This window comes from Chelonia mydas, chromosome 2 (assembly GCF_015237465.2).
Source record: "Chelonia mydas isolate rCheMyd1 chromosome 2, rCheMyd1.pri.v2, whole genome shotgun sequence".
NCBI lineage: Eukaryota > Metazoa > Chordata > Testudines > Cheloniidae > Chelonia > Chelonia mydas.
This window is the reverse complement of record NC_057850.1, coordinates 175,028,228-175,045,420: the sequence shown is the minus strand read 5'-3', so window position 1 is coordinate 175,045,420 and position 17,193 is coordinate 175,028,228. Positions and strand designations below refer to the sequence as shown.

The 17,193-nt window shown below is 41.0% G+C and overlaps 1 protein-coding gene across 1 annotated transcript in view; it reads right to left on the bottom strand.

The window, feature by feature from the left end:
* The window catches only part of TBX20 (T-box transcription factor 20), a 50,790-nt gene extending 33,885 nt beyond the window's left edge, over nucleotides 1-16,905 (bottom strand). The window contains exons 1-4 of the mRNA XM_007065883.4: nucleotides 16,487-16,905; nucleotides 12,726-12,960; nucleotides 10,009-10,173; nucleotides 3,101-3,209 (exon numbers count right to left, since the gene is read on the bottom strand). Coding sequence (XP_007065945.2) covers nucleotides 3,101-3,209; nucleotides 10,009-10,173; nucleotides 12,726-12,960; nucleotides 16,487-16,613 — 636 coding nt within the window. The 5' untranslated portion in view covers nucleotides 16,614-16,905. The remainder of the gene's footprint in view (nucleotides 1-3,100; nucleotides 3,210-10,008; nucleotides 10,174-12,725; nucleotides 12,961-16,486) is intronic.
* Between the last annotated feature and the right edge of the window lie 288 nt (nucleotides 16,906-17,193).

The following is a 17,193-nucleotide window of genomic DNA, read 5'->3' as shown; positions in this document are numbered from 1 at the left end:
AATCAAAGCTGCTTAACTCAAAAATATCATTGCCATAATTCAAAGAACCATCTGTTTCAAAGGCTTCATAGAATGAATTTGTTTCATAGGTCTATACAGTATCTGGTGATGGTATTTACATATTGACAACTACTCCAACATAAAAGGACACAAAAATTAAATGGAGAGTGTTCTAAAATAAATACATAGACCAATATGTTCTTCCCACAGCGTTTGGACCTGGTACTACAGTCCTTGTGTGGCACTGGATGTAAACAGGAGTGTTGCATGCAACAGGGATGCATTGTCAGGTCCTTTATCTTTGGTGAGATCTTCCTTTATGGGAATGCCATCATCTTGTGGTACATTGGTGCCCAGCAGATTTAGGATCAGACTCTAGTGGCTCCCTGCACACATGAGCAAGAAAAGAGGAAAGTTCTCTGCCTTGTTTCTCTGATTCTCCACCTGTGCAGGGGGTAGTCATGATCCAAGTGGTTGTATTCCTTGATGCAAGATTTGAGGGAGTCATAGTACTAGCCATGTTACTACATACAGCAAAAAGGGTAGGCGTGGGTGAGGGTATGGACAGGCCCTTCCATCCTGCTACATGCTTTAGTTAACCAAATGAGGGGGAGAACATAGACTGTACCTCCAAAAAGGAGGTGGAGATGCTGTCTCCAGCACCACCAGAGGCACTCTCGCTGCCTGACTCTCGTCAGGTAGAGTGGCTGCAGCCACTTCCACTAAGGCTCTGTCTACACTACGGACCTTACAGCAGCACAGCTCTGCCGCTGTAAGATGTCCCGTGTAGCTGCTCTATGCCAACGGAAGAGAGTCTCCTGGTGGCATAATTAAACCACGCTCAACAAGCAGCAGTAGTGAAACTTATGTCAGTCAGTGGTGTGGGGTTTTTCTCCCACACACCTGACCGACAAAAGTTTTGCCGACAAAAGTGCTAGTGGAGACAAAGCCAAATTCAGGGCACGTCCACGCCCCTCCCAAACATGTTGCTGTTGCTTTGAAAGTCACAATCTGGCCCTTAATAATTTCACAAGGAGATGACATCAGCAGCACTCGTAGCCATTCTATTGGACTATTTGCTACGCCAGTGTGTGTTCTTTGTGCAGGATTGTCCCCTTGTGTGGTATTCACAGAAGTGGGTTTCACTATAAAGTGATCGTTTGCAGCATTAGCTCAGGAAAGTGATTTTTTTAAAATGAACTGCCTTGCGTTTACAAAAAATATATTTGTTACAGCATGTAGATTGTCAGATTTTATATACATATATAAAAATGTCTTAGATCGTTTAAGAAAATAAATGCTTCACTCTTACAATGAATTCCACACAAGGGCATCCCTTTATCCACCTGGAGCCTCTCTGATGTCAGTGGTCTTTGCATGCACAACATTCAGCCACACAGATCTCATTGCAGGATCAAGACCTTAGGGCTCATTGAAACAAAACAAAAACAAAAAACCGGCTTTGCTTCTAGAGATCTCTTATGGAACAAGAGCAAAAAACAAAAACAAAAACATGTTAGCCAGAAAAGTGTGGGGGGGAGGATTTAAGAAAAATATACCTACAGCTCTTCAGAAAAGAATAGTGTGTTGGCATCTGTTCTTTTCTTTTTTTGCTTTCAGGAGGTATTTCCCATGAAAATGCTTTGGCTCAACGCTGCTGTCCTTAAAACTCTCATTCATATTGGAAATATTCCTACTGGACAATTCAGACAGCAACCTGCTTTATCAAACACTCTGAAAAAGCAGTGAATAACCCACTGTAAGAGGAGGGGGTCTCCAATGTCTGATATCCCCATGCTTCAGTTTCCTTAGTCCGTATCTCAGATGCCTCCTCCCTCCATATTTTATCTTTCAAAACCAGCTCTCCCTTCCTGCGGTCTCACTTATTAACACTAATTTACATTGTCTAAATCTTGTACAGGAAACCCTCCCATCCTGAGCCTACTCTTCAGGCTTGGGTTCCATCAGGACTTCTTCCCACCAAGTTAGACAATTCACAAGGTCTTAAGCCTTCCCATGAAAAGGCTTCCCAGCAGAGAGCCACTGCTGATCCTCCTGCACCAGGTCGGGCTCCCAGCCACCTGCTCTCAGCCACATGCTTTCTCTTTTCCAAGCCCGTTAACTTAGGAGGAAAACCTGGCACAGATCAGAGTGGGGACTTAAACCCCTTAAAGGCCCGAGTTCACCCCGTGACGCCCTGTGTTTAATTTATGTAAAGGTTGAGTGTTTCTATAGCTAACACAATTGACTTTGGAGCAATTTTGTCTTTTTAATTTTACATCCTTTGTTTCAGTGTTGGATTAACCCTTCCTGGTGTGTCAGGACTACATTACTGACACCAAGCCCAGTCCACTTTGGGTCAGCAAGGAAAAGACATGCCCCTGTTGAACCCCTCCCATGTAGATTGCTTAGGGCACTGACACCAAATTCAGCAGAGCAGGATTTGCAAGTATACATGACAAGGCACTTGGTAGCGTCTAAGAGATCAGAGCACTATCCAGTGGGCAAGTCAAAGCAAAAGAGAGATGGAAACATATTAGACAAAACCATGTGTGTCTCTTTTCTCTTCTCTTTGACACTGGATGTTGCCCCTGATTTAGGTCTGGATTCTGCCCCTTTGATAGCAGTGGAAATGGGATCAGAACACTATGATGATCTGGGCTTTACCCCATCCATCCCGTTAATAAATTAATATACAAATGATAAATCATGGAAGCTAAGATAGTTCTTTTTTTACAAGCTGTCTATGGCCTTTGACTGCAATGGGTAATGCCACACATCTCCCACAAAAGGGAAATGTGACACTGATGAAAGGTGTTGAATTGACAAGCCAGGAAGTCTGAAGTCATCTGATCATCTCCAGCAGAGGGCAAACCAATGAGTACAAACTTTCCCACAAGCCTCTGCCATTGCACTGCCACTGACATGAAGGGACCACTTGTAAAGGTGGAAGGGTAGGTCAGTCTCAAAGCCCATTTGAACTTTTGCCATCAGGATCAGAGTGCCAAGAAGTGTGCCAATTAATGTCATACTGTAACAGACTCATAGCTAATTTGTGCTGTTTTTTTTTTCACTCCTTACCACAGAGTAGGTTACTCACATGCCCATGTTGATCCAGTTCATTGTTCGTCAGTTTCACTTTTTCAAAGGACACCATCTGCTTTAATAATTGTTCCCCTGTAAATGGAGAATCAGGGTGCACATACAACCTAAAAAACCAAACAAACACAGAAGTCTTACAGTCAGATTTGTGTAAATGGTACTGACTTTATAAACATGTATCCACACAAAATTAAAATAAGTCTTATGCCTTCACGATATCCAATGGCCTCACCAAGAGGTATTTTCTCAAATCTTAGAACCACACTGATCTACCAGCAAAGCAAGAAATATAGGATTCCCTTAAGCTGCATCCATGAAATACCATAACTACTCATGAAAAATTATAGAAGACATGACTGAGTTCTTCACCCACTGGAATATAATGAAGAATCCATCTTTTTAAAGACTTTCTCATTCACTAAGCATATTATTCTTTTATAAGCAAACTAATTCTATCTAAGCAGCGGATAAAAATAATCTAAAATAGAGACATCGTTTCACTGTTATGTCTTTTTTCCGAAAGAAAAATTGATCATGTCTTCCAGCAGCTGTACTAATAAGCGCTTAAAATAACAATGACTCCAGCTCAAAGAAAAAGGCATACTGCAGTTAGAGAACTAGTCAGGGAACCCAGATAAGTTGTATTTTTTCTTATTATTAACATGAAGCTTGGTAATTATTTTCACCTGCACTGGGTCACTTTAGTTGTGATAACATTAATAAGAAGATAAAGGTTGCAGTCAGATACAGTGGTTTGACATGAAAAAAAAATCATTGCCTCTATGTAGTTAACAAGCTGCTACTTGGGAAAGCTGGCAGGATGAAAGGAAGCGCAGAGGATGTGTGAGAGGCTTATGTTGTGACCAGAACAATTACAAGTGCTGGGCTCTTTAGCATATATAACTTGTATGTAACTGAAAATGATTTAATACTATTATTTGTTTGTGACTTTTAATGAAAGGAAGTTGTCCCCGATCCTCAGCTTGTGTAAACTGGAGTTATTCCATTTAAGTCAATGTCGATTAACACCATCTGAGGATCTGGCCCATTCTCTTCAACTGACTTATTTGGCCCAATCTTGGAATCCTCCCATTACGTCTGTGGGCCAGGTCTGAGACCCATGATAGAAATTACAAGTTATCTCTTTCAATGCACGATTGCTTCTCCAGATGCTTCTTTGCCCCAAAAAGAGTGCCAGTTGTACACCATTGAGCGGTAGGTCCCTGGTATCTGAAAGAGGGTGTGGAATGGGAAAAACAGTGCACCATACTCAGTGTTGTTGACTCTCATGGTTTTATCATGAGACTTGTGATAAATGGTGTTTATCTTAAAGCCCCAGCTCTTGGAGTCATGTTATTTCATGAGCACCTCAGCTTTCATTTTAAAAAAAAAGGTCTTTAGCCCTGATGGTTGTGGAGAAGAGATAAAAAATGTTAACCTTACTGGCTCAAAAGCCAGAAGGTAAATAAAAAAGAACCCAAAATGTATTGTTTTTAAACCTCATGATTTGTAAGCCAGACTTGTGATTTTTGGGAGCCTGACTCATGATTCTGAATGGATGGGTTTGGCAATACTGCACACCATTTTCACAGAGAATCAATCTTACCAAGATATGACTAACTAGGATCAAAGAGCCAAACTGTTTCAGATGTATGTTTGGAGAGTGAGTAGAGACCATTCTGTGTTTATCTGCTGGGCACAGTTACCTTAAACCAAACACACGCCGTTAACTCTTGCCACAGCTATGGGGGCCTATACATTGGTTGAATACTAACAGTCACCTTGATGGGAAAATCACAGAGGGAGGTCATGCCCCGCGCCCAACCCATGGTTGCTTGCACATATTAATGTGCACTGTTGGCCATGAGGAATTTCCTTCAGAGATTTTGCCTGTGGCACCATAGATCTCAACCACTTTTTTGGATTTTAACTCACTGGTTAGTCCCAGGTAATTTTCTCTTTACACATTTTCATGTGCCTTGCATCGTACAGAAATATATGGCCCCACATGTTTGAACTGTACCAATCTACTGACTTCTCCCATAACCAGATCTGGTAAACCAAACGCAGGATGATTCAAAATTAGATATAGTGGGCGGCTGGTGCACAGAGAACTGATGAACAAATAGATTAGAGAAATAAACACAGGCATTCCATTGGAATACACAGTACTCCCAGTGAAGTTAGTGAGCACTTTGTTATGAGAGGTTCAGTTCCATTTACAAAGATTTTAGGAGCCACATTTTGATATAAATGTATGGTTTACTGTAAGTTATTTTACATTACCTGCAACAGTAGTCAAGGTTTAAGCTGATTACTTTAGGTTCCTTCTAGTGTATTCATTACATTTTCCTTTTGTTCAGTTTGTTAATATTGGGCCTGATCCTGGAAGCCCTCCAGGCATGTGACTTTTAACTGACTTAATTTGTACTTTGTACAGACAGAAAGTTGGCAGAATCGAGCTCAAATTGCAAGTTTGAAAATGTAATAAAAAAAAGTTTCTTTGTTACTGTCTGTTACAAATGCATAAATAATACACATTCAATCCCCAGACCATTATGGGTCTGTTAGGCTAGCCAAGTCAATGAAGCAAAAACATTTCTCAATGCAAAAAGGGAGAGGAAAGAGGGAGGGTACAGTATAAAGGTACATGCAGGAATTTTTAAGACTGGTATTTCTTTCCAACGTTCTCTGTAGCTTGTAAGACAGAAAGAAAGAAAAAAATCTATCCCTGGAAGCACTTTAAAAGCTTTACAAGGATTTTCTGAAAAGTGTTTTTATTCAAGTCACATAAACTTGATTTAAATGTTGACAGCAGGAAGAAAAGGATATAATTGTTATTTATAGTGAAGATCCATGAAGGGATAATCTTCCCAGTGGCATCATATAGTACTTATTAATTTCAAGTACCGTTGTTGTCCTAGTGTTGAAAGTTACTTTTATAGTAAAATAAAGAAAAGCCTTAAGGCCCTAATCTTGAAGCAATTTACACATCTGCATAACTGTACTCCCACGAATAATCTCATTGACATCACTGAGACTATTCATATTGGTAGAGTTATGCATGTACGTATATCTTTGAGGGATCAGCATCTTAATGCCATAGGTTCTGTCTGATCCTGCAAACACTTAAGCACATGGAGTAGCCCCAATTATATGTCTCATGTTACTAAAGTTAAAGCCCAGGTGTGTTTGCAGGCTTAGGATCTTAGAAATCATTTATGTGAAAATGTAACCACTGACCTGATACTGGGAGCAGAACTGAACTCAAATTTAAGTCAATAGGAGTTTTACCTTTAATTTCAATTTGAGCAGGATCAGGCCCTGAAGCTTTATTAAAATAAATAAATAAAATAAATAAATAAAACAGTATTAAAATATTGGTTTTAAAAATAATTTTATATCACGTGCACCCAGCACAAAAATATAAAAAAGAAAGGGTCATTTGTTTATCTGTGTTGTCAGCAGCCGAGATTTATTACAAACCTACCCAAGTTGTGGGAATTCCCACTACACATCTACAAAGTGTTGTGTACAGTTGATATACAGTTATCATAAAATCCTGCAAGACCCCACAGCATCTCAGAAAGTACCCAAGGGATTCAGCAGTTTTTAGCTCACAACACTGCAGATTATTCAGATTTAAGAGAGCAAAGAGAAGGGTGCAAGAAATCAAAAAAGACACTGATAGGTAAACACCACTTTAAAAAAATAACAGTTATCAATTACTTACTTGCAGCAATACATTTAAACAGATCTTATTTGATAAAATGTTAGCATTGACACTCCAAAACCAGCAACAGATCAGTGTAACACAAATACACCAGAGCTCCCCAAATCCTGCCATCCTTTACAGATATTACCTTCCTTCTTCCACAAGGAAATATTATATTTTTCAATAAGAAATAAAACTGTGAGTAAGCAGCAAATTATTATGTTAACAGAAGGGATAAAAGAACAACCTATAGCCTGGTTTATGATCCATATTGTTTTGGTTAAACATGGTGAAAATGAAGCAGGGACTGTCATTTGCCATGTGTTTGTACAGATACTGTACCTGATTGGGACCTCTAAGTACTGCCACAATACAAACTTTAAACAATACTACTAATAAAATCATATAGAGCTTGACTGTGGTCCCGTCAAAGTCAGTACGAGTTCAGTTGGCGTGAGATCAGCCTCTTCATGTCCACATAATATATTACTCTGAATTTTTTTATTGAGATGATCTATATTAGCTAGCTACAAAACCAACATATGGATTATTAGCATATCTAAAGGGATCCAAAATGCACTGGATGCAAGAAACCAAGAATCCCGCCCTAAGGCCATTTGTGTACTTTCCTGAATTATTATTATTATTGATGTTATTTTGACTGTAAACTCTTTGGGTCAGGAACCATCTTTTTTGGTCTGTGTTTGTACAGCACCTAGCAAAATGGGATCCTGATTCAACTGAAGCCCTTATGTGCTACCACATACAAATTAATGAATAAAGAAGAAAAGAAAAAGAAAAGGGAAAAGTAAATTATTGTTTTCCCTGAAAGCAAACACAACTGCTAACTTGCTGAATCTGATGTACCTTTGTCATCCGAGCATAGACATTTTTTCACTGATACAAAACCTGAACTGCCTACCAGAGATCAGCAGTCTGTGAGATGTCATGTGTTCTGTAGGACTGCTCGCATTTGGCCCCATAATTGCACACAAGAAAATGCTTCCATTTTTTCCTACCTATCTTAGGTATTTCTAATGTGCCTGTCTTTATAGCATCCAAGGCCCTGGCTCTGCATTTAGAACTCTGCAGGTGGGCCCCAGTGCACACGCAGAGCCCCATTGAATTCAAAGAGGTTCCTTGTGGACACAGGAGTCCACCCATATGGTTCTCAATGCAGGATTAGGACTGTGGCCCTAAGCACCCCTGTATTCAGACTCTACACATGATTGCAATTATGTTTATACAAAATATGCCTTGTAAGGTATCATTTCAAAACTAATAACACACTGGTCATTAATGTCATTGTAAAATGCATGGGTTAACCTTACAAGTGAAGTTATGTATTCCCTCTGTATAATGTTACTAGAGCATGTTTAAGACAAAGAGAGTAGCCTAAATAAAGATGATAAACATGTATGTCCTAGAAGGAACATTGGTTTACCTCAATTTACATACTAACCATAAACAAAGCTATCAAGCTAAACCAGAGGGGTTGTCTTGAGCCTGAACTCGAGAGACAGAGAACTGACATGACTCCTGCCCCTCAGGCAGACACAGGAGACTGAATCCCCAGAAGGCCTCCTGACTTTGAGAACAAACACAATTCTTTGGGAATGAGAAAGGTCCTGACAGAGAGACAGTCGGCCGTGCAGAACAACAAATAATTGGTGACAGAAACCATCTTAAACAAAGACTGTACCTTGCTAGATTAAGTTTTAGACTTTTAGATGCATTTTCACTTTTATTTGCTTGTACCATCTCTGCCTTTATTTCTTTTATTTGGCATCATTTAACCTATGTCAAGTTGTTAATAAACTTGTTTTATTTTAATATAAACTAACCCAGTACTGTGTTTGAAGTGAAGTAGTTGCTTACTCCAGTTAATGTGGCAAGGTGCTGGGTACATACTCTTTAAGGGAACAAACAAACCTTATTATGTCTCTGAGTGGTCCAGGAGAGGGCTGGACATTTCAGGGCAGATGGTTTGGGGGAAATTCGGGACTGGGGATATGTTGGGGTCTCTTGGCTTAGAGATAACCAAGACTGGTGGAGATCAGAGTGTGGCTGTGGTGTAACAAGCAGGCTGCTGGAGTCAGAGTTGCTGAACCAGGGCTTACCACACAGATACTCAGTGCATGCTCGTATGCTGGCTGAGAACATCCAGACAGGAAGCTACAGCAGCAGCTCATTTTAAGACACGCAGGGTTACAGGACAAGCAATGACACAACCTCTCACTGGCCTGGGCTGCAGCCCAAAACACGACAGAAGCCTAACGCTCCAATTCAGAAAAATCACCAAGGCATCTGCTTAAGTCTTAATTAAGTCGGTGGGACTTGAGTAGGTCCTTAACTCCAACCTTGTTCAGCACAGATGTAAGGAAATGCTTACATGTTCTGATAAATTGAGACCTACGTGCTGAAGCTTAGCTAGCTCTGTACCGAAGCTGAGGCAACCTGCCTGCCCACATGTTCCACAACGAGTTCACAACCATGTCGTACCAATTGCTGTGAGGCAATCGTTTTAGAAGTGAACTGTCTGTTTTGGTCATTGTGAAAAAGGGGTTAACTTGTTTAACTTTATTTATTATTCCAAAGTTTCAGAAATCCTACATTTCCTGAAAAAATGACCCGTGTGTGTGTGTTTTTATATTTGATACATGCACACTAGGTGACATAAGAGATGAGTATAGTATAGTAGTAAACTCATTAATTGGAAAACATTGGTCAGTGGTTAGCAAATAATCTGGAAATTCTACTTTAAATGGTATCAAAGCTGTAATTTAATATTTCTACTGGCATTGAGCTGAAGGCACCTGGATTACTTTAAAAAGGAGGCCCAAAGGAAAAAAGTCATAACAAGAGGAAAATAAATGTCTTTTTTAAAGTTTCCTTCTCTTTTGATTGTCAGAACCATTTTCTGTAACTGATCCTCAGGCCAAATCCTGCTTGCCTTTGGAACCTCTAGCATAAGTCAAATATTTGGCTCATGTATGGATACAGGACTTGACAGTGTACCACTGAAATTAATGGGAGCGTTGCCATCAGCTCCAGTGGACAAAGACTAAGGCTCTTAGAGCACTGTGTGCAAACAGCTTTGAACGATCATTCAAAGGTATTTTTTCAGCATTTTCTTAAAAAAAAAAAAAAGAGAGAGAGAGAGAGAGAGATCAACTATGAAATGAACAAACCTTGCAGGAAGCGGAGGGTCAGCTTTTCCAGCTACCAACCAGGAAGATCTGTGGTAAGCGTATCTATATCTCTTATTGTCCACTGGAACTATATCCATTAGCACTATGTACCTGGCCTCAGGATCCACTCCCGAAAAGGAAACCCTAATAGTAGGAAACATCCTCCTGAAATAGAAGGAAATTAGAAAATAAACATATGAAAAGGCAGCAGAAAAAGGAGCTTTTGAAATGTTGCTCCAAATTAAAAAAAAAAAAAATTACATTCAAGTCACCAGGAAGAAAAAAATTTCAAAATATTTATATTTCAATTTGATGGGCATTTAAACCATCTGTACCCCTATAAAATACACATAGAACGGATACCCTGATATTAGAGTAATTTTTTGAAATAGGAGGAAATATAAATTTTTATATGGTATATATTTTCTGCCTAGGAGTTAAAGTATAATTATTCTAATTTCAGAGTATCATTCGTATAGACACAGTGTGATTTTTTTCACAAATATACATATATATATTGGAGCTGATAAAATATTGCAAAAACTATTTTCATTAGTATTTCTGCAAATGTTGAACTTATTTTCTTTTACTCTGTTAACGTTTTCCAGAAGTATTCCAGCAAATGCGCTTTATTTACAAGAACTTTGGTGAAAAATTAATGTTAAGACTAAACGCTCCAATATTTACCAAAAATGGCATTTTAAATTGCTTAAGTAATAAAAACGAGCACTTCCAATTGCAAATGTTACACCTGATGTTACAACACAAAACATGCATTGCTATTTGATACTTACAAAAATCATATAATCAGGGAATTAAACTACTACCAAGTGACTTACACAGCTACCAAACATAACACAAATTGTGAATTTTCAAAACTGTTTTTGACTGACCTAAAAACCAACAGATTTTTACTGGAGAAATTTATGAGTAACTTAAAATAAGTATGGGGGAGTTGCACATGAGTTGTGACCCTAAAAACGAGACATTTGTCAAATTTATATTATGATTTATTTCTCCAGGACTCTCTCTGTGTGTGCACAAATACACAGCTACAGAGTTATAACACAAAGTAAAAATTTTAAAAAACTATATAACATCACAAAACTATATAAAAACTATATAAATTCACAAAGATCACCTGTCTAATGTTGCTCTGGTTTACAACTAATAAAGGGCCCGATTCTGCTTCCACTGAAGTCTATGGTCATTATGGCTTATCTCTTGTTATTTCAGAAGCTTTTGCCTAGATCCTGCCCAATTGTCAACAAAGGGTTTGAACTAGCCACTGAATCATTGGGAAGTCATGCAATTAATTTCAGTGGGATCAGGATCAGCACAGCCATAGAACAGACTCTGTGATGTGCATAGTCTACACTCTACAGGCACTTTCCCAAGCAGAGAGATGTCCCCTAAATCAGTAGGGCCCAGAATCCAAAACCCAATGAAATCTCTAGAAGCCTTTGATGCGGCTGGAGGGGGTTACTTCTTAAATTATAAAGGAAAGGAGACAAAGCAAAGTGAAAAGTATCTTCCTTAAATCTGCAAAAGGGACATTGGAAGCTCAGGCTTTTAAGGTCTCCACAAGAATCCAAATGCATCTGAAGTTCTTTCCTGCATTTACAAATTGCTTATTACGATCTAATTCATTGTACCTCTCTCAGTGCTTTTGAGCCTGTCTACCTGGGCCAATGTTTGGGAGCAACCTCTACTCAAAGGATCAGAACCAACAAGCGCTCAATGCTAATGGCATGGGAAGCCTGCCTCTCCAAAGTGGAAGGCCGGACTCTCCTGTACAAGAGCTAAGAGGATCAGTGGGTGGGAGGAAACTGAATGATGCACCCTTCCCAACAGCTACCCCGCTTCCCAGGAGCTCTGGGTAGGATACTTGCAGCACTTCCAGCACAATCTGGTAACACCAGCAGATGTTGATCGGTCAGCGGATTGCACCAGGAGCTTTCCTCTCCAGGAAGCTCCATGGTGTCTGTGTGACAAAGAACCAGCTGGACCTCTCTCTCTGAGCATGACAGGCATAGTGTTGGCATAGGGCCTGCAGGGGGCGCTAAGGGACTCTATAGTAAACCCAGGGCAAACAATTTTAAAATAAATGGGATTTAAAAAAAAAATACTTGTTTCTTTTGGGAGTTCGGGGTCAAACTTGTCATTCTAAAAACGAATGTAGAATAGTATTTTAACCCATGTAGCGGGTTGGGAGCGGGAAATGCATGCAATAGTTTAGCACGGGGTGCAACTTGGGAGGATGACCCTGGGGGTGAGCATTGCTCAGAGGCCCGGGGGAGCGACCCATCCCGCGGGCTGGGCACCTCTCTTCCCAGCTCAGACGCACACCGGCATAAGAATAAGCTTGTGCTTTGCAAGCAGAGCCCCCCCACCCCTTAGCACCGGGCGCTGCCTGGTGGCCCCAGCGAGTCCCAGGGCCCTTCGGCGCGTGCGGGCTGCTCCCCTCCATCACCGATGAGCCAGCGCTCGCAGCTGTTCTGCCTCCCCTCCACCTTGCCGGGTGTAGGGCGAGTCCCGCCCAGCCCAGCCCTACAGCAGCTGGCCGCATTTATTTATTTATTTATTTATTTATTTTTGTAATTCCCTGGGGTTTTCTTTACAAGTCCCTTGTAACAGGCCGGCAGCACAGAAAAAGGGGCGAGTACACCGCCCCCCCGCTTCATTCCCCCGCTCCCCATGCTGCTCTCCAGCCTTACCTGCCAGACTTGGTGATGATCATCTCGGTGCCCAGCTCGTGGAACTTGTCCCACAGCTCTTTGGTCTCCAGGCTGCAGGAGATCTTAGCCATTTCCTCACTGGGGATGATGGGGGTGGTGGGGATGAGGGGCTCGGTGCAGAGGGCGGCGGGGCTGGCGCTGAACTCCCCGTGGGGATCCAGGCTGGACAAGTCACTCAGGGGCTGAGCGCAGGAGGATTTCTCAACAAATTGTTCTGAAAGAGGAGAGAGAGAGAGCGGGAGATGACAATGAGGAGAGACGATCATTGCTCTGAAATATAAGGCATTTAGGTTCTGAGCCGTGTAGACAAGGACTCCATCAGGAGCCAGTAGTGCAATGGGCTCCTGTCTAAATCTAAACCACTGTACAGGGCTAAGTCTTTCCAAAGCCACTAAAGATTTTTGGGAGTGTAACTTGAGACGCCTTAAAATGGGCCTGATTCTCAGAGTCCCTCTTAAAGGGACTGCTATCCAGGTGTCACACGGACACTGAATCCCTTAAACTAGCTTGGGGGGGGCGGGGGAATCTTGGTCCCTGGGAATATTATCTACTGGAGAGACTGGACATGAACTGCTTTCTGCTGTAGTATTTCCAATGGAGGAAACAAATGCAGCCCTTTCAGGATCATGGACATTCTCGCATCTCAAATGACAGGAGGTCGCAAAAATAGGAAGCTGGGAAATTTCTCCCTCAAAGGGACTCAGGACCGGAGGAGAGAAACCCCCGGCTTTCCCTACATCTGAATCTCAAGAATGTCGATCATTTATATACAGTGACGTTTCCCCCACTTCCCCGAGCCCAGAAAGCATTTCCAGAACTGAGTGTTCAGAGAAGAACATAAGAACGGCCACATAGGGTCAGACCAATGGTCCATCTAGCCCAGTATCCTGTCTTGGTGCCTGGTACTTCCGAAGGAATCAACAGAACCGGATTAAGTTAAAAGTTTCAGAAGAAAATAATCAACAAGGGAAGTGACTTGACTGTATATTTGCACTGGTTTTCTACTCTTGTGTGACCAGAGACCCTTGCGCGGAGGGCACTTCAAACACACAGGAAAGCTGATTGTCCAATATCTCCTGCTAATAGGGGATTTCAGTGGAAAGGTCACTTTGCCACTGACCACAAGATGACTAATTCTCATTAAAACAGGAGCATTCGGCTCCAGTTTTGATAAGGGCAGACTGCGCAAGTCAGTGTGATTGAATGCAGGAGGGTTTTCTAATTGTTTCCATTATTATAACCCTTCAAAAAGAAACTACTTGAGTGTGATGCACGAGATATTTTGTGGGTAGAAAGTGTATTGTGGGCGGCGTGGATATAACTATAAAACAGAAGCCAACACAGTAAGAGGGGATTTTGAAGTCTTTGCAGAGACTCATTCTTGTTCTTTCCCCGCTCCCCTTTGTTATAATTACAGTTTTGCAGGTATCCTAACAAGGTTGACCAAACACTTCGCCTTAAATCATTTAAACGACTGCGCTTACAGTAAAGGAAAGAGAAGAAAAATACAGCTAACACATTCTGAAAGCAGTCAGAATACATGATTATTAAACAAAGGATGCACATGTGTTGTTTGGAAACTGGCGTCCTCAAAAGAGGTTTTAAAAATAATCTATATCTGGCGTTGGGATATTTTGCCCATCAGTAAATTATGGATAATACAGAGACAATGCTATTAATATTTTGTCTAGGATAAATGTATGTGCAAACACGTCAAACTATTATTTTCTTACTTCAAAAAAACTTACAAGTTTTGTAAAGTACATTTAATAGTTTAACTTAATTTTCATCTGAAAGGAAACCAATTCAAAGAGAGATTATTATTAGAATAATCTCTTCCGTCTTATGTTAGAACTTTAACGAATTCCACTGTCCTGGTTTCATTTTATACGATCTTGGATCAAAAATACAGCAATATGCTTGTCATATTATTTGAATCTCCAGACTCAAGCGAACTTTACTTGAACAAATACGCTGTTAAAATCACAAAGCAGCGATTTCTCCCCCACATCCTCAAAATACAAACATCGAATTAGGATATTTGGTGTACTAGACGATTTTTAATGTGTTTTGGAACGTGGGAAGAAATCGAATATGACTTGAAGAAGTATTTCCAGTAGACATAGACAAAAGCAGTGAATAATCCAAAAGGGAAGTTAAATACTGCATTCTGTGTCAAGCACACATTTTATAACGTATCCGGCCTACATCCCATCATAAACCAAAAATTAGAAAACAAAAAGAATATTTAAAACACACGAAAGATTTTGTAGATCAGCCAGTGTATAACTTTATTAGATGTAGCAGATATCAAGCGATCTGGCAATACTTAATCCCTCCAATTTTTGGTTTAATACTATTAATCTAGACCCTACCATTCTGGAGAAAGTCTTTTTTTGTCTTTTTTTTTTTTCTGTAATTTTCTGCGAGTTTCTGGATATACGCATAAAAAAATCTGGACGTTCAACTCGGTCGTCTTGAATCACATTCACTAAAGGGTTTAAATAATTGTAAGCGAACGCATTTGTTGAAACTCACAATGACTTACTATTCAGAATGATTATGTATTAAACATAAATAATTTGATTTTTGCTTCTCACAGGGTGCATAGGCTAAGTAATCAAAGGATAAGAAACAAAAACTTTCAGAACGGTTTACATAATTTCATTAGCGCTTGTTAACCTGCAAACAATAGCGTAATAATTGTTTTCGGGTTTTGTTTGTTGTACTTTTTAAAGTACAGGTAATTTACATAACAATTTAAAGTAATGTCTCTTGCATCATTCACATGAGTGGAGAGAAACGTATCTGCCTTCTTCCTCACAGACTGAAATTTTCTATAAATGGTAAAGGTTGTTAAATAAACAGTGTCACTAAAAGTGAAGTAATTTAGAAAACGGTTACTGGTTAATGTTCTAAACTACCTCGACTGAAAATGACGGCAAGAATAAAAAAAAGATGGCTTTGTGATAAGGTTTTAGCTTCCGTAAGGAAAATAAATATAAGAACTTAAAACAGAAGATACAAAAGTTATTCTGTGACTTGTGCCGCAGTCTAGCGAATTTCGCAATTAAACGGCAATTTAAAATTCTCTTGCTGGTGCTAGTTATTTATTAAAATTACTCATGTTCTCCCATTAAATGCAAGTACGCGAATGAAAATATGAACGTGTATATCATGCAATCTAGCTTTATAATTTGCTAAAATTGGATCCCAGCTTGGTTAACTTGCCCTTTTATGTATACGCTTTGCAACTATTACTGCCTCCAAACCTCAGGTTTCAGCGACATCTGGACTGGTTGCGTTGGGTTTTGGTGTTATTCTGAGGGAAAGCCTCTCCTTAAAACAGCGATCAATGCCACAAGGAACCAATTTAAAATATAGGAAAATGGACAGACAGTAGTCAAATGCGTTAGTATTTCTTTGACCAGACTAAAAAGAACACACAGAGAAAGCCAGAACATGGACCAAACTCAGCCTGGATTCCTCACACATCTGCCGCGTAGCATTTAAACAATTTCCTTTACTTTCTTTGCTTCGTATCTGTTGGCTTCGCGACACCGTGTTCTGACTTTCAAAGCATTAAGTGACACGCAACGCCCCTCCCTCTCAACAGATATTTGACTTCATTCCTCTCTAGCTACCTGCCTCCTGGAACGGACCAGAGATCCGTTTGGGCAGGACCGACACAGGATCCAGTCCCGCGGCTGAGACAGGCACGGCCCAGGAATATAACTTACCCAGCGGTTTGATGGTGCTCTCTGCACTTTCCTTTTCTTTCGAGCTTCCACTTGACATGAGAGCAGCAATGGAGAACGCGTTGGCTCTGGAGGAGAGCTGAGGTTTGGGGGATGCTGTGTACTCCATGATCACAGAGTAAATCCTACACACACCAAGCAAGAAGGTCTTAAATTGATCCCCAGCTTCCAGCCAATAACAAATAAAAATCCTACAAAACTAAGCAGCGGAGCCAACCGAGAGAACACAGAGCCGGCTACTCGGCCCGGGAACCAAACTTAGGAGAGCTTGCGGGGCCGGGGGAGGCAAGGAGACACTGCGGGGCCCACCACTTTGTGTGTATGGAGAATAACTAGGATTTCACAACGCCCGCGGGGTCGGATCTAAGGCCCCGGACAGGATTAGGTTAGACTGTCACCATCCTCTCCCGGGCGCTGCGCTAGATGGCTCGCTGCGTGTGAGAGAAGCGAGTTGGCTCCGGCGGCGACTCTCTGCGGGTGGGAGCCGGAGCCCGGAGTGGCTCAGAGGGCAGAAGGGGGGACACTGCGATCAGTCGCACACTTTCCTCCGCCTTAATTTGCTGGCCGCAGAGATCCTATCGGCTGCTGGCCAATCGGCTCCGGGCCACGTCAAGGGCTTTCTGATCCTCTTGATAGGACGTGGGAGGAGGGAGCGCTGAGCTCTTTAAACTCCCCTCCCTGCCTTCCTT